We start from the raw sequence: 19,501 nt of genomic DNA, 5'->3' as shown, positions 1-19,501 counted from the left end.
CATGCTAATTTATCACGTGTTATTCATTACATGTACCTGGCCACAAATCTGTTATCCAAATGGCGGCTTAAAATGTTTACGTTCTTAAATCACGATATTGTGTCTTTTGTATTAGTATCATAATGCACTTGAAAAATGTTGCTCATGTCGTTGATATAAGGTCAACGGAAAATACTTCTGATGCTATTTCGCAAAAGTATGGCGTATCAAGATATAGAGTTAAGGTTGGGTGTGACCGGTCAGCAGGGTATGCTTACTCCTTCTAGACACCTTATACCACGTCTGGTGTGTCCAGGAGTCCGTGTGTGCCCTACAATTAATTTGGATTCAATATAGGTTTGGTGAGACTGATCACTGCTCGTTATCTTATTTTTTCATCTGCCAAATAATGTTTTCAAATGGAAATAAATATATACCCTTATGAAAGATGCGATCATCTTTATATCTACAAGTGGATATGTTAACGGAAGACCGCAGAAATTCTCAGTTGAATATTTGAACGTCTTTGAAGCGATAACAAAAGTGTGCATCCAGTGGAAACATAGCTCAAATCCGTCAATCCAGAAAAAGCTGATGCTCGTGGTGATTTGAAAATATCCAGATGCGTTATATATCCAATAGACTAAAATCCTTGAAGGACATTACTCGAAATTACTTATTCAATCTCCTCACGAACCGTTGGATGGTGTTTGAGGTGTTTCTATGTTACAAGAAGGAAAGTAAAAAGGAAAACTATAAAATCCGTACTCACCGTGTGAACATGTGTAGAGGCAAATTACACTGGACAGTGAATATAAATTAGAACTAGGGTTATTTTCAATCATGAACCACAGGTTGTTTATAAAGTATATACATCTAGAGAAGACCGAAATAAATCTGGTACATGGAAAGAAAAAATACTCGATAATGCTATTGGGGTGTGGCAGATAGTGAAGGAGTCGGGGAATTCAGAGAAATTGACACGAATTTTAATTCACAAAAGTACATCAACATTTTGAACACAAATTTATTGCCGTTTATTGTTCACCATATATTTGTTTCGGGACGATAACACAAAGATTTATCTATCTATCACCAATAGACAATAAAATACTGAAAAGATCATTATATAGTGCGATGTGGGTTGTGTCTCTTTGCATAGACGCGCGGTTCAAGATATTACCGAACTGTGGATCTTTACTTTGAACCCCGCATGTACCATGACAGCGTGAAACTTAAGGCGTAAATTTAGGTAGTTAAAATAATTGCTCGTTCGCCAAAGATGTGTTAGTTAGAAATGAGAATCGTGGGTCTTTCGGATATGGCCTTGAACATGAATTTTAAAGAATGCTATCTGCTACAGCCCTAAAGGTTAAGGATATATCTAATCTATGGTACTTCACCTACAGCTGCTGACTCTCAATATGAGTGAACAATTGTCGACGTAAAAGAACAAACAAAAGAAATCGAAGGGTGAAATAATGATGTTAATGGCCATTTGCGTTTCTTTTATTCGTGTCAGACATGATTGAGAAAATATGAGTTGGAAAGCATTCGAACTTTGCGAGAACAGTAAAAAGAACATCATAACATTACTACAGGGGGTCAAAAATGTAGGGGAAGTTAAATTATTATTGAAAATACCTACAATGTATATCAACTGTTTATGGTGTCTGGAAATTGTTTTGAGAGTTACGATAGAAAACATACACAGGTGAATTGAAGAAATTAGTGAACAAACGTGCAGTAGAGAGACCTGTTAAACAGATACGGTCTGGTAGGAATTGGACCTCTATTAGATATAAGAAGTAAGAACAGAAGATGCCAATGTTTCAGAAAAAACTATTTGACACTATTTGAGACAAAACAGCTACATAAGATATGTGTGTAAATATAAGATTTTCATTGTGTAAAGTACTTGTGATGGTTGGCATGTAAAATTGGACAGTTGAAAGTAACTAGAAAAGAGCAATTGTTTTGATTGTAGGACACATAAATGAGAAATAGTGATGAATTCCGGCTACCAGACTGCATTTCCCCCGGGAACTGATAAGAAAATTAGTACTAGTATTGTAATTTGGGGATGCATTACATATTATGGCTAATGTATTATTTGTTGAGTAAATGACAACATACATTGTTTGATGTAAAGATACATAGAAATGTTTGAAAATACGTGTTACAGTAGAAAATAAACCTATGTGTTTTGATGATAATTAACCTCTTCATCGATCTCGTCTTTTAGCAAAAGTACAATATTGGCAGTATTACATCACTCCTGCAATCACCTCGTGAAAGGTGAAGATAACGAACAGTGATCAATCTCATAACTTCTACAAGCAATACAAAATAAATAGGTGGGCAAACACGGAAACATGGACACACCAGGTGGGATCAGGTGCCATGAAGGAGTAAGCATCCCCTGTCGACCGGTCATACCCGCCATGAGCCCTATATCCTGATCAGGTAAACGGATCTAAATCCCACTGACAGCATTTTGCTAACAATTATAACAAAAGTTTAAAAGTCATGCGTGTCCTATAAATATTGTTGATGAGCTGTATAACAATGTTGACTTCATTCAAATGGACGACAACAGGACATCAAGGTTGAAATGGCCTGGGGATATATAACAAAGTGCGTAGAAAATATTTATTGTTAAAAAAAATATTACACTTTTTATAACTATCATGACTACTGTGGTAAAAATTAGAAGATATATTTACTATTCTTTTGTCATTTCATAAGTTATTTTAGTCGTCAATGAACTCCATAATTTCGTCTGTTTACTCTCGAGCATTGTCGAATTAACAATCATCACGTGAACACTTTTGTCCACAATCTATAGATGCATTTTGGAATCGTTGTACATTGACGCTTTGAGATAATAAAATGTATACTTACTTACACCATTTACAACGTACACAGGTCGTAATAGCCAAAACCAAAAGGAGATGTACTGATGTGTTCCGCATTTTGGCGTATGATAAACTAAAATATAATAGATGCCCTCAGCTCGGGTTTTAACTCGGAACGGACACCCTTGGTACAACCCTTGAACATGGATTTCATTGATAAACATTTCTAATTTAAGTACTAATGTTTCATTGGCAATTCCTGTTACACCGTATGTCCATGCCACAACCAGGAAGGACGTCATACGAATAATATTATATCGAACTTTGGGACGAGAATACAACCGGACACTTTACATGTATGCAAAATATATTATTTCCAAATAAACATGACCACCGATTTTAAGTAAACGTTATGTTGTATCATCGTTTGTACGGCCTAGTACTAGAACTGCATGTACGTATGTTATACTCACTAACTTTGTCTAATTCTTCTTTTGAAAAATCTTCTAACATTGATAATTACTATGGCATTGTAATATGTGCAAAATATTGAAGTATCATGGTCTCTGGGGATCAGGGTTAAAATAGGTCCACAGCACCACTAGCTTGCTTGTCGTAAGAGGCGACTGAATGGGGCGGTCCTTTGGACGAGACTGCAAATACCGACTTTTTGTGTCACAGCAGCTGTGGCACGATAAAGACCCTTCCCTCCTCAAACGCTGTAAGCGCTGAGCAGTCCTTCACCGGTAGTGATGACGTCTCCATATGAGTGAAATATTATGGAGAGGGACGTCAAACATTATACAATCAATCAATCATGGTCTCTTAAAACTATGTGAACTTATAGAAAATACGTCATTATAGCTGTTATTCAATTAATTATCTTTTATGTTTAGACATAATGATTAGTAAAGTTGTAAATCTGAATTTAGGAATATATATAGATAACAATTATGAATGCTTAAATGTGAAATTTTAATAAACTATCTTTAATTGGAAATATATAATTGGAATATATGGTTACTTTGTGATACATTAGATGAAATCCCACACAAGAGCGGGAAATCACTTACATGTATTAAAGGAAGGACTTTTTATAGCGTGTTTGAATTGTTGTGCGCATGAATTGAATGGACGATATCTTTAATTCAAACGAATTCAAGAACACGTTTTGAATAATTGTGTGCATTAGTTATGTTATATCTCTTGGTATCCTATACGGTAAATGAAATTTGATTGTTAAAAATTAACTTGGAGCTCGAAATTAAATGTTCCTTCTGTAACATAAATGACCTCTCCCCGTATTGAAAGTTAGATAATGATTTTACGACTACAATTGTAATCCACCATGCCGAATTGTTGAAAAAGACAAAATGAACGGTCGTTCATATTTTCAAAATTTGAAACTCAGTATTGCGAATTTGTTCATATGGTAATTTTTGTCCAGTAGGACAATTCAATGGCAAAATTATGAATACATGTGGTTTCTTCTCATCAAACGCAGTAATCGAAATGCACTATATGAATCGCAAACAGAAAACTGTTATATTATATACAGTAGCCTGATTGCCTTTTTCGGACATTGCCACACAATGTACAGCCTAATGTTGGTAAATGTTTTCATTTTAAACTTATAAGGCGCAAACTTCCCAGAACAGTCCCGGGCCATTGGATATCTGATTTATCGGACGATGTTCGATTTATTACTTCTTTCAAGATCTGTTTCATTAGAGAACATGTTCAACCAAAATAAAAACTTTTTGTGCTTATCCATGTGTTTGTACATATCAGTAACTGTTAAGAAATTATTACAAAATGTCGTAACAGTGATTTCTATAATCACGGGGGAAAATAAGAACATAGAAAATATCAGATTGTTATTTCAGGGTAGTTCATTGACAACGACAGTAGGTTTTTAATTAATTTTACGACATTACTAATTAAATAGATTCTGTTATAGCTTACGGACTTCACCTCACATATGGAACAATATTAAAGGTGCAATCAGTAACACTAGAGCAAGCACTTCGGAGTTCATTGGCAAAATTTGTTAATTTATAAGTATAGGTTTTCAAATTAACAAACAACATATATTCATAATTGAAATAAAGAAAAAAAACATAAATAAAAATCTAAGCTATTTATTCTCACATAATTTATTCGGAACATGATGTAATCAGGTCTATTTAGCGCGATATGTTAAAGCCCATCAAACTAATATTTGCAGGTATCATAACTATTTACAAATGCCATTAAATCTGCACAATAATTAAGTTTTTTAAATACTAAGAGTTAAATTCAATTCCTTCAAATTAAATACTATACAGTACATGTATAAACTGTATCATTTCATGTGCATGTCGGAGTACAATAATTAAATAACGTTTCATGATAATTTAGAGGAAACATAAATCAGGAAAGTAATGGAAAATATTTCTCATGTATCCGTAATTAAAATCATTCAAATGCCTGCATCAATTTAAATAAAATGTTTTAGAATAACACTATGTATATCTTGTAAACTCACCGGTACATTATTTTATGGAAGAGTCGCCGTGTTCATGTTACAAATCACTATGGCGAAATTTGTGTACTTATCTATTGTACTTTATGTGATCTTCAAAGTCAAAGTATTACCCAACGTACAACAACAGTAACGTAAATATCGATTTGTAAGAGCGTGTTTCCATGGCAACGCGATGGTTGAACAATCTCAAGTATATTTTTTAGTAACATGGGTGCCAAAACACTCACCTTGGTAAATGTAGACATTTTCTGTAGAGGGGGCCAAAAATGACCCAACTCATGTATAGTCCTTTATTTGATTGACCTCTCCTAAGGGCATTGTCATTTATATTTGTATTACTATGAAATATTGAACATAGCAAACATTTGCAATGTACCTTTTGACAACTCATATTAAATTTATCAAACAGAGAAGGTACTTAAGAATGCATTTACTTTTCTTTTTTTTTTAAAATTCATTAATTGCAGAATAAGTTGTGATATAAATACATTTTCTACGGTTATGTGCAGAAAAAAAATATATGCGTGTGAAAGATTCGATAAAAGTTAGCTTTTTCTGCTCTTTGGGCAGAGCTTGGAATTCGCATTTTTATGACATAAAAATATACATATTAATATAATGCCTTTAAATAAATAGGAGTTAAGTCATTTGTTTTGTAGTCCCTGGACCCATATCTAGACAGATATTGACAAAAGCTGTCACGTTAAATGTTAGGTGCCAAAATAGGACATCAAATTGTTTGTTTCTCTGCATCAATAGGCACAGCTGATCACGTAAGTGTAGTGCCTGTTTGTCGCGGTTTGGAGTGAATAAGTGGAGTCCCTGCACTCGCAATCATCTGTGACCTTCGTAGTGTGGCTGTACACAGGGAACTATTTATATGTAATTTGTTCATATACATATATTTAACGGAATGTACATGCTACGTGGAAAGAAAATTAAATTAAATGCGAATCCTTTGCAGAAGTACATCCATTCAATAATGTTTACTGTTATGTAAGAAGACATGTCTTGAACTATATATATTTTCTAGTATATTTGTTAGATATCCTTTATTGCATAATATTTATTTCATGTAGCTTCTAATTTATTGGTAGTTTTATGTTTCGAGAGTGCATGCGTTAATGCTACCAATACACAACTGAATCTATTGATAGATATTCAAAACATAAACATTCAACACGTGACTTTCTTGTTACGCAAGCTAAACGAGGTCGTTACCTAACCGGAAAATGCCTTTTAAAACATTGCAGAATTGGAGATCTAAATGTTTTCAGTATTGAAACGGGGCTAAAACTTTACTACAGACTTACGGAGCCAAGAATTACGTTAGATATACTACTCAAGTAAGTATATGTGTTCTAAATTTCTGACATAGGATATATTGAAGCATATTGATGCATTCGTATATGATATGAATCATTCCACTATTGATTCCTTCAGTCATATTTCTCATAGTTATATGATTGACCACTGTTTGTTATCTTCACATTGGATTTGAAAGGGGCATGGCCACGATTTGTGCAGAATTTTATTTTTCCATCTTTTATTTTACGATGCTTAAATAAGGTATTTCTAATGGTCAGCAAAAATCTGAATATCAGTTGTCGAGTTACAAATGAGATAAAACACTCAAAATCCTTTGTTATGTAAACAAGGCTCGTGCCATATTTGTTTTTACATCAAGATTGTTTAATAGAAAATACCATGCTTAAAACAAAATGAGATGTGACTAACGCTAGAAACTGTATAAATGTGTTCAGAATTAACTTGTAAATTAAAATTCTGCTAGAAACGAAACTTTTACACGCATATGTAAACCATGTAAAAAAAAACATGACACGGACCTTGTTTACATAGCAAAGTATAGTAAGCTCTGTATCTCTCATGTAACTTGACAACTGACATTCAAATTTTGCTGACCGTTAGAGATGCCTTTGTTAAGCATTGTAAACATTAAAAATGGAAAAATAAAATTTAAAAAATTTCATCTGAAATCGTGTCCACGTCAACTGAAATGAATTTATTGCTTGTGTCAAAAATGATATGATATTTATTTTTTCTTTCAAATTGCAAGTAATCGTTTGTATGGGGAAACATATGTAATAAAATTGTCCATACTACATGAGGTCGACAGTTTCAAATGAATACAGAAAACGTAAGTGGATCACATGAAATGAAGTCATTCCACCATGTTGAATTAATACTGAATCATCACTTATTAGTCATACATAGCAAGATAATTATCTCTAAGATGTACTTTACTACATGAATGCAATCACTAACACGACAGGTATGATCATCCAGCAGGGGATGCTTATTATTTCAAGGGACCTGATCCCACTTCTAATGCTTCCAGTTACGCGTTTTCCCTACTCTGAATCATGTAGTTTTTACGGGATTTATGATTGGTCGCAGTTTGTTATTTTACTTTTTTATTAACAAAATGTACCGGTGAAAAAATATACTATGTACAATGTTTAATTATTGTTATATTTATTTTCATAACCATTTAAAAGTAGAAGGATTTGTAATACATATGTAAGTTGTTTTAAACCATCCTTTTTTTGTATATTCAAATATAGAATATAATTGTTTAGATCAAATAAAACAAGTCATTATAAAGAAATGGAGGATATTTAAATGTTGATATTGTTTTAGTGTGTGACTTTTGTAATTAATTTAAGAATCACATGCTCCTGTGACGTCAATATCAATAGTGTATTCTAGTTGACAGTTTTATGAAAATGCATGTATGATAGAACAGTAAGAGTATGAGGGTTTTAAAAATGGATATCGACAAATGTACGCAATGAAAACAACTAGTGTAAATTACGACAAAAGTACTTAGCACATGAAGTGAATAAAAAGTTCACCAAATACTGCGCTGTGAGTATTCTCTTAGTGAGTCATATTTAAAAAAAATGCAATACGATATTCAATCTAACGGTTTAGATCTATAAATGAAGCTAACTATGATAAATACTGTAGAATCATTTACTTCCACAGAGTCTTGATTTCGCGGATAATCATTTTTAGCTTCGTCTGCGGGTACGGGATTTCGCTGAGTTGCATATGGGTTGCATTAAAATAGCTTACATACTTTTATGTCACCTGATACGAAATTATGTGACCACGGACTAAACGGAAATAAGTACTGCTTGTGAAAATGTACCTTTACAGTATGTATAGCATAGAAAAAATTGAATTATATTTCCATTGTATCACTACAATATCAGTCACTTGCAGAACGTGATAAAAATGGTTGTCTACATGGATAACATTTTGCATTCTCATTTCAGATAAATATGGAGAAATTAACCAGCACCTCATCAGTAGTCCAGATGGTGGACATTTGGTCGATATTTGCATTGGCTATTATTGTTTTGCTTGTAACTAAGTACCTGATGAACGGAACACTTTCCCCTCCGGGACCATGGGGCCTCCCATTCATAGGTCATTTACTATTCCTAGGGAAAGATCATGCGAAACAATTTCAGCGCTATCGAGAAGAATTCGGTGATGTTTATCAACTTCGTCTGGGTGTTTGGCCAACAGTCATCATCAGCGGCTATCACACAGTAAAAAAAGTATTGAGCGAACAGTCTGATAGTTTTGCTGCAAGACCTGCATTCAATTCCTTTAAATTCATCAATAAGATGAGAGGACTAACATTCAGCTATTTTGACCAAAGGTATCTTCTGCATAGGAAAATAGCTAGCACAGTTCTCAAGGAATATTCTAGTAGAATGGAAGAAATTATGCAGGAGGAAGCCAACAGAATCGTAAGTGATTTCCTTAATGAAAATGGTCGGCCTTTTAATCCGAATAAAGTGGTTACAGAAGCAACTGAAAGCATTATTTATCAGTTTTGCTATGGTAAAGGAGAAAATATTAGGGAAGATAAAGACTTTTTGGAGTTGTTGGAAAATCATAAGAACTTTAAGGAAATGGCTAAAGCCGCTAATCCCACAGATGTTCTTCCTTGGACACAAATTTTCTTTCAAGAGAAAGTTCGAAAATTTCATAAGTTTATCAGGAAATCACAGCATTCTCGTGCAGAGAAATTTCAAGATATTTTGGAAACATTTGATCCGAAACATATGCGTCATGCTGTGGATGGCATAATTTCGACCTCTATCAGGTATGGATTGGAGGATGAGCCAAATGAGGTTGGCTTAACAAAACAGGATGTCTTTACTCTCACTGGAGATTTCTTTGGAGGTGGATTTGATAATACATCTACAACCTTGTGCTGGCTACTTCTTTATATGGCAGAGTATCCAGTTGTTCAAGCGACAATTCAAAGATAAATAGATAATGTCATTGGACAGAAAGGCATAATACTCTTAGAAGATCGCGAGAAGATGCCCTTTACGGAGGCTACGATTTTTGAAACGATGCGTCTCTCAGGAGTTGTGCCATTAGGACTTCCTCACTGTGCAACAGAAGATGTCTTGGTAAATCGGTATGTCATAAAGAAAGGGACTCTCGTCTTTTTCAATCATTATTCCGTTGGTCATGGCAAGGAGTGGGGTGATCCTTTTGAATTCCGACCTGAACGGTTTCTGGATTCACGGGGAAAATTGATGAGAGAGAAAACAGAGAGCGTGCTTGCCTTCAGCATTGGACGCAGACGGTGTCCTGGTGAAACCTTAGCTCGCAACGAACTTTTTTTGCTGTTCGCTACTGTTCTATGTAAATGTGACATTAGCAAACCAGAGCACGAGAACTACGATTTTGAAGGAAACCTTAGTCTGACATACTCCCCCAAACCTTATAATATTTATGTTTGTTCTAAGGGAAATTAGCGGTTTTGATGTCTGTGGGTTTGAAATTATGATGTTGAAATTGCAGAGGTGAAAAGTTAATATCATGAAAAGGTGAAAATAGCGAACATTAATAAATCTCATAACTCCTATAATAAACACAAAATTAAAAGTAGGATATACAGTGTTATGTGAAATAAATTGTCTAATTGTAATGTATGGCTTTTTAGCTCACCTGAACCGAAGGTTCAAGTGAGCTTTTCTGATCGCCTTTTGCCCGTCGTTTGTCTGTCTGTCCGTCTGTCTGTTAAACTTTTCACATTTTCGACTTCTTTTCCAGAACCACTAAGCCAATTTCAACTAAACATGGCCAAAAGAATCCTTGGGTAAAGGGCTTTCAAGTTTGTTCAAATGAAGGGCCATGTCCCTTTCAAAGGGGAGATAATCACAAAAAATGCAAAAATAGGGTGGGGTCATTTAAAAATCTTCTTCTCAAGAACCACTGGGCCAGAAGAGCTGAAATTTACATGAAAGCTTCCTGACATATTGCAGATTCAAGTTTGTTCAAATTATGGCCCCCGGGTGGTAGGATGGGGCCCACAAGGGGGATCAAAGTTTTACATACAAATATATAGGGAAAAACTTTAAAAAACTTCTTCTCAAGAACCACTAAGCCAGAAAAGCTGAGATTTACATGAAAGCTTCCTGACATAATGCAGATTCAAGTTTGTTCAAATCATGGGCTCCGGGGGTTGGATGGGGTCACAATAGGGGATCAAAGTTTTAGATACAAATATATATGAAAAATCTTTAAAAATCTTCTTCTCAAGAACCAGTGAGCCAGAAAATCTGATTTTTACATGAAAACTTTCTGACATAGTGCAGATTCAAGTTTGTTCAAATCATGGCCCTCGGGGATAAGATGGGGCCCCAAAGGGGATCAAAGTTTTACACACAAATATATAGGGAAAAACTTTTTCTCACTAACCACTGAGTCAGAAAAGCTGATATTTACAAGAAAACTTTCTGACATAGTGCAGATTCAAGTTTGTTCAAATCATGGGCTCCGGGGGTTGGATGGGGCCACAATAGGGGATCAAAGTTTTGCATACAAATATATAGGAAAAATCTTCTTCTCAAGAACCACCGAGCTAGAAAAGCTGATTTTTACATGAAAACTTTCTGACATAGTGCAGATTCAAGTTTGTTCAAATCATGGGCTCCGGGGGTTGGATGGGGCCACAATAGGGGATCAAAGTTTTGCATACAAATATATAGGAAAAATCTTCTTCTCAAGAACCACTGAGCTAGAAAAGCTGATTTTTACATGAAAACTTTCTGACATAGTGCAGATTCAAGTTTGTTCAAATTATGGCCCCCGGGGGTAGGATGGGGCGACAAGGGGGTCAAAGTTTTACATACAAATATATAGGAAAAACCTTTTTCTCACTAACCACTGAGTCAGAAAAGCTGATATTTACAAGAAAACTTTCTGACAAAGTGCAGATTCAAGTTTGTTCAAATCATGCCCCCCCCCCCCCCCCGGGGGGGGGGGGGGTAGGATGGGGCCACAAGTGGGGGGGTCAAAGTTTTACATACAAATATAGGAAAAAGCTTTAAAAATCTTCTTCTCAAGAACCACTGGGCCAAAGAAGTTGACATTTACATGAAAGCTTTCTGACATAGTGTAGATTCAAGTTTGCAAAGGGTAGTTTGGGCCATAATAGGGACTAAGGTTTTACATGCAAATATATATGGAATGTCTTCAGATATGGGCCAAGGTGACTCAGGTGAGCAATGTGGCGCATGGGCCTCTTGTTTTTTATAGCAAATTTAATCGGCCTGAACAATCAGAAATGCCAAGGGACATTGATTTCCAGTTCTTACGGAGTCGTACAGGGGATATGTTAGTAATGAAACAGTTCAAGACAAATATCTAACAGTAATTATGCTTACGTATTTCACGATGTTGTCCTTTCTACTGGATCATTATTTTAGAGTAAAATCAGGTCCACCATATGGAAATCAATTTTCCGCAGATTTTAAATAAAGTTATGCAATATGAAAAAAATGCCACTTATCAGTAATGGTAGCCATTTTGTGCAAAAAGCACTTGTACGGATTCATCTCGTATCTTTGTGCACATTGTAGAAGGGATTGATGAGCAATTACTCTTCTGACGTTATTTAATCTATATGCAAGGAAGCTCACATACTATACATTACAATTTATGTGAATTAATGATCACAGTTCTGCAAGAACCCTTTAACAATACCGCACAGTAATCAGTATTCTCCCCGCCTAATATGAGTGTTGACATTTAAATGCACCGTGGTGCAATGTTTGCGACACAGATAATTCAACCCCTTGTGCTCTATCACAAGGTACTCGAAGGGAAATCATTCACGTCTGTGAAAAGTATGTTCAAACAAAATATATCTAGCTTACTACATGATCACCTGTCTTCCTATCATATTATTGCTATTATTTTACAAAGCAGAAAATGTAGACTCATATACATGTCTATCAAGAACATTACCTCCTGTCTGACGTATTTCATACCACTTGTTTGCCGTTCATTACACTCTGATTTTAAAACGGACAAATCCATTTACCTGATGAGGGCGGATGTAACCGGTCAACAAAGGGGTGCCTACTCCTAGGCAACATATCCTACCTCTGGCATATAGCGGGGTCCGTGTTTGTCCTTCTCCTAAATTTGTATCTTTTATGGTATCAAGATATTGATTACTGTTTGGTATCTTTACTTACGTGCACTATACCATATTACTACTTTCTAAATGAGATAACATTTTATGAATTGAAGAAATAAAATTGTTTTTCATTGTACATGCGAGTTTTCTATACTTTGATTCTTCCCCTTAAAGGGACTGGTTCAGCATTTTTGAAAAAATATATTTTTCATTTTTGATGTTAAACATTAAAAATATAACTCATTTAATGTTGCAGTCAAAATGTTGACCTTCTGAATCCAAGAATAAACAGGTTGGGAACACTTCCCCTATAGCGAGATATTCTCGCTAAAACGCGATTATCCCTCTTTAGCGAGAAATAAACATTACCACAAACAGGTGTTTTTGCGTCTTCATTGAAAATAATGTCAAATCCCGTGCAACGTTGAATAAGTGCGACACGCACTCAACATGATGCGAATGAAATTGACAACATAGTCATGAAATTGCATGTCAAAGTGGCTGCGTAAAAGGGAAGCAGTCTGAAATCCAATACACATCGTGAGTGTTTTTGTTTTGATTAATATATTTGCAGAAGTATCACACATTTTAGCACTTTTTCTTCTTTTTACGTGAAACACAAAGAGATGTATTCCACGGGTGTTTTTCTCGGTTGTACAGAATATATTTATTCTCGCTAGAGAGGGATAATCGCGTTTTAGCGAGAATATCTCGCTATAGGCGAAGTGTTCCCAACCTGATAAAAGCATCATTTAGCCTTAAAATATGTGTAATGTTAACAAAGACTCGTGTCTTTTAATGTATACAAACAAACAAGTGAAATATTGATTTTGTTATATAAAGCATCTTAATTTTGCAGTCACAAATTTTAACTTTAGATGACACATTATATCCAGCGAATGCCTGAAATGTGAAAGATATAATAAACTTAGATCAATATTCATTTCTTTTGAAAATTATGTAAACAATAACATACCACGATCTTTGTTTACAAAACAAATAATACACTCTCTATAATGAGCTTCTGGGATGATCTATAACCGCAATCTTTATGAGAAATATTTTAAACGCATTAATAGACAGTGGGTTTTGATCATTATTAGTTAAAAAAACATTTTTTGGGGGAAGATCGTGAATCAGTCCCTTTAACCTATACATTTCTTAATGACTATATGGTATATTACGTCAAATAATATGTGCATTTATTTGAAAATGATCTGAAATGTATCTGAAAAGTTCTGAAGCAATCTTTGCAGATTGTCATCAACTATTATCTATTTTACTTTCTGTCCCAACATTATGTTGCTTTGCAATATTTCTCTATGTGGATTGCGAAAAAAATATTTGAATGTGATGGTTGCAATTTTGAAATCATTTCTAAATCATTAAACCTAATTATGGAGTGTATTGCGTTCTCAATTTGAATACTACTGTTATTAAGGAGGCCCATCTTTTCTGTCTCAGTGCAAGGAATATCCACTGGATAAGCCAAACAAATGACAATGGAGGCCTTGTTTTCTCCACAGAAAGCTGTTATGATACGATTTAAATAGATTGATAGAATAATGGACATATAGGAAGTTATCTATGCGTTTGAAACTAACCTCTTAAGAAAGCATGGCGATTGATAAAGAAACAGAGATATAATCGAAGGAAAGCAGTGTGAGCAACAGTATACAGTTGTTGATTGAGGTCACCACTGGTCGAGGGTAACCAGCTGCCGAAGGCCGCGGATAATTGCTTCCACATACTCCACTGTTACTGAGGCATGTGTCATCTTCCGATGTTTTGGCTGTTCATTGCACTCGCGCAAAAATGTAAAATCACATTAGTTTGCAGCTTAAAGAATTCAGAGTTTTATTAGGAAACTCATCATTGTGAAATTGTACGAATGGTTTATTTATGATGGCGTTTCTGTATCTGAACTAGGTAACGGCAATGTATTCGATTTCCAATGCGAATTTTGACAAGTCTGCATTTTGAATGGTATGGTGGCATATTTCTACCACCACTTGTTAGATAATTATGTCGAATTGTCAAATGTTGTTGTGTGTCGCATATTCAACATAAAAACGTGTCCATGCCCAGTTTGTACCATCCAGTTGACGACTATTTTTTCTGACAAGTCGGCATAAAGATCTGAAAAGTCAGCATAATCATCTGACAAGTTGATATGACTTTCCAGGAAGTCGTAATAATTATGAGAGTCGCCCACTTCTGCATCATACTTTTATTGAACGTAGACATGAACGGCGAACTGACAACTCAACTGTATGACAAACAGGATGATTGCAGCTTCTCCATCGTCAACTTCCCATATTTATGTAACAACATTCCATTATTACCTGCATATGGAGTTTATATATCTCAACTGATTCGATATGCAAGAGCTTGTTCTGCGTATAGTCAGTTTTTTAAATTGAGGTAAACTACTGACAAACAAGTTGATGGTACAGGGGTTTCAACAGTCTCGATTGAAGTCAGCATTTCGCAAATTCTATGACCGTTATAACGATCTAGTTCGTCAATACAACCTATCAATGGGTCAAATGCTGTCTGACGTATTTCATACCGATTGTTAAACCGTTCTTGGAACACTGATTTTGATTGCGGATAACTACGTTTACCTGATCACGATATAGGGCTTACGGCGGGTGTGACCGGTCAACAGGAGATGCTTACTCCTCCTAGGCACCTGATCCCATTTCTGGTTTGTCCATGGGTTCGTGTTTGCGCAACTATCTATTTTGTATTGCTTATAGGAGTTATGAGATTTATCACTGTTCGTTATTTTCACCTTGCATCTGACAAGTCGACATCATCATCTGACAAGTCGATATAATCATCTGAAAAATCGACATGTTTACTTGTCAGATTATTACGTCGATTTGTCTGAAAATTATGTCGACTTGTCAGATATCATGCTGACATGTAGATGGCAGTTAATGACATTAACACTCTTTTATAAAAAGATAACGACTTCCGAGTCATTTCTGACAAATCCACATGAATATCTGACAAGTCATTCAGGATTTTGGACACAGCAAATGACGTAAAATGAACATACAGGAACGAAGTTTTGTATACATGTACTTTCATTTTCTTATTATCTCAAATTGCTCCTCATAATCTTTGACGTCGTAGATCAAATTATACACCATATAACTGTATTCTTTGATCTAACGACACCAAATATTTATATATCCACAAATGTCAAAGTAATCCGTTTGTTAGGTTGGTCCACTAAAGTTGAATTTTCAAATTTGCCTTCGTTGCACTGATATAGAAAATGAAGTATGCTAATTATGATTGTAATGACCAATCAATGCAAGAGGAAGTAGTTAATAATACTGATACCAATACGCACAGAACTTCTATTTTGTATTTCATTGAACATAAAACAGATTATATTTTATTCTAAAAGTAATATTCATTTTTGCTCGAATAGTAACATGAATACAATTTCTTGAACATATTATATGTAATATATACACATATATATAATGCAGTTATAATATATACTACATATTTTAAAATTATGGCAAATTCTATTAGCATTAGTTCTTATGTCGCATAAGATACAAAATGCAAACTTACTTTATAACAGTTTCTGTGTTGAAATACATACTGGCTATGATTTAATTATACATCAACACAAATTTTAATTTGCTTTGATGCAAATGTGTTGCTCCATCCTGTGAATGTAACTTTACATAATCACATCGGTATGACAATGTATGTAGTGATGATTCATCTTGGATGAACACACAGTTCATACTCTTTGGGGTAGTAACTTAGCTCATACAGACCTTCAAAGTCATAACTTGTATCCTCGGGTTTGCAAATTTTACAGTTTTGGAGCACAGTCGCTAGTAAGTAAAATATTTCTGCCTGTGCGATCATCTTGCCGACGCAGTTTCGTCGTCCGGCGCTAAATGACAACACATTGTCGACTTTTTGTTTCATCAAATTTCCTTTATCATCTAAAAAACGCCCTGGTTGGAACTCATGCGGATTACCCCAATATTCGTCATGCATAACAGAGATAAGGTTAAAGAAAACAACAGTTCCTTTCTCGATCAAGTTTCCTTTTACAAATACATCATTGGTTGCTTGGTGAGGAAGTCCCATGGGAACAGCAGGTGCCACCCTCATGATCTCTAGAATTGTAGCCTCGGTGTAAGGCAAATCATGTCGGTCTTTCACAGATAGAACTTTGTTTCTTCCTATTCTCTCCTCTATTTCTCTTTGTACTTTCAACTGAATGTCTTCATATTCAGCAAAATACATTAATGCCCACCGTAAGGTAGAAGAGATTGTCTCGAATCCAGCGGTAAAAAAGTCGTCCAACGTGTCAATCAGCTGAGCCTTTGTCAGCCCCATTTCATTTGGGACATCTGTTATGTTGTACTTCAAACAAGCATTTCGTATGCCATCTAATGCATGACGAGGATTATTTGGATAAAATGTCTTTATAATATCATCTTTGTCTTCCTTTCTGGCACACCTAGCGTTTTTAATCGTTTCCAAAAACTTGTTAAATTGATTCGGCATAATGTATTGCAACCATGGGAAAACATCAAAATAATTTCCCATTGCGAAGAATTCTTGGAATATTTCTTGGTCTTTCATAACTTTTAGAAATGCCGGATCATCTCGTATGTTCTCACCCTTTCCGTAACAGAACTGGTACATAATGCTCCCTGCGGCTATGTAAACTAAATATCTAGGGTTAAACGGTTTGCCTTCATTTGCCAAAAAGCTCGACACCAGTATGTTTGATTCGTCTCGGAACACATCTTCTAATTCAGATTTACTGTAACTTCCAATCTCTCTGATTACGCTACTGGCAATTTTTCGGTGAAGCAAGTACCTCTCGTCAAACTCACTAAAAGTAAGGCCCTTCATATCGCTCACGCTTTTCACTGAGAAGAACGGTGGTCGAGAAGCAAAGTGATCTGATTGATGTGCAAGGGTTGACTTCACGGTGTCTCTCCCTCTGATGACAACGGTAGGCCACATACCGAATCGTAAACAGAACACATCTCCATACTCTTTTTGGTATTGTTTAAATTTATCCAGAGGCTTTGATCCAAGGAAAGGCAGGTGACCTACTACCGGAAGTCCCCAGGGCCCAGGCGGTTTTTGCCTCCATTCTAGAATAAGGTGTATAATAAAAAAGACGATCGAGAGTATTGTTAACAATACCACAAAGTCAAAAATACTCTGGTTTGTTTCGGGATTCGTCCTCGTGAAGAGTGTCATCCTGTCTGAGAATTTAAAACGAAAGGTATCAAAGGAATTGTTCGAAAAGATTTGTGTAATGCCTGAAATACAAAACATGTTATCTTAGTCTTATATAAAGGGATAGGGTAGATAAAGTTCCTCTATTAATATGCATGTAACATGCACGAGTGCGTCTAAATGTTAAAATATACCAAGGTGTTAAGTTTCATTGTGTTTCTATCATATATCGACTTCAATACAGCTAGATTTTCGTTGCCAGCCTCTGAGAGAGTAATATACATATCTATCAGAGTATCGATTGAAACGCCGTATAAACGAACAACTGTGTACCTAAGCATTAAAATCTTTCTCTGCTGTTTTATCCGATACAGGTAACAAACTTTGGAGAAAGTGTATTATGCATTTTTGTGCAATGCTTGCAACTTTCATCACAAGATAAAATAAAAAGATGAAGACAACGAATGGTGATCAATCTCATAACTCCTATAAGGAATACAGAGTAGATATTTGAGATAAAACGGACCGCCAGATATAAGAGAGATGGGATCAGATGCCTAAGAGAAATTAGTATCCACTGTTGACTACTCAAATCGGCCGCGAGTCCTATATCTTAATCAGCTAAACAGAGTAATTCGTATTCAGAATCAGTGTGCCTAATATTTGGTATGAAAGACGTCTGATAATATTTGACGCAATTTGCCAAATGCTGACATGAAACAAGACTGTTGAAACCCAAATAACATCAACTTGCTTATCAGTACCGTAGGCTGGCAACAAAGAAATACATTTTACTGCTAATATCTATATTTTTGTATTTTATCAAAATATAAATCAAATTCAAGTATTAAAATATATCGTTGACCCGGAACAACCAATACATCGTTTGACATTAAGGACATTCTATATTTGGTAAGAAGGGCAGTGTTTAACAAACCTGATTATACTAGATTGCACCGAACATGTATTCCTTGTCGAGGAAGAAAACAAAGTCAATTTCAAGAGAAATATAAGAGGAAAAATTTATTGAATGTACATATTACAATTTAACGATCACAATTGTTCGACACAATACTTATAATCTTTATGAATTTATTCAGTCAAACAGATATACGACATCATAATGACCACTTCCATTTCAAACATCAAAATTAAAATATCCCCATTATTTGTCTATTCCTTTTATAATATATTCTCTAATAACTGAGTCGGTCAGGTACATTGCCACGTTAAACGAAAAATGTTCTTGTGTGTTTTATCATTTTCATAACACTCTGTAGATTTAGTATATTTAGACATAGACACATATTTTTAAAAAGTAGAAAGGTTGACCCATCTCGTGTATGCACATATATTGCATAAAAATGCATGTTTTCAAAGTATACAAAATTACATGCATTTTGTCTTCTT

General features: G+C 35.0%; 1 protein-coding gene and 1 pseudogene across 1 annotated transcript; one reads left to right on the top strand and one right to left on the bottom strand.

Moving 5' to 3' along the window:
- The first annotated feature begins 6,580 nt into the window (after positions 1 to 6,580).
- Positions 6,581 to 13,226, top strand: LOC125655941 (cytochrome P450 1A1-like; annotated as a pseudogene).
- A 3,167-nt stretch (positions 13,227 to 16,393) lies between these two features.
- LOC125648731 (cytochrome P450 2C31-like) lies at positions 16,394 to 18,112 on the bottom strand. The gene has a single exon (XM_056144427.1). It carries the CDS (start codon positions 18,110 to 18,112, stop codon positions 16,598 to 16,600), a length of 1,515 nt encoding a protein of 504 aa, XP_056000402.1. The 3' UTR covers positions 16,394 to 16,597.
- Between the last annotated feature and the right edge of the window lie 1,389 nt (positions 18,113 to 19,501).

This window comes from Ostrea edulis, chromosome 7 (genome assembly GCF_947568905.1).
Source record: "Ostrea edulis chromosome 7, xbOstEdul1.1, whole genome shotgun sequence".
NCBI lineage: Eukaryota > Metazoa > Mollusca > Bivalvia > Ostreida > Ostreidae > Ostrea > Ostrea edulis.
Note: the sequence above shows the minus strand (reverse complement) of the source record. Positions and strands in the feature narration are given on the sequence as shown.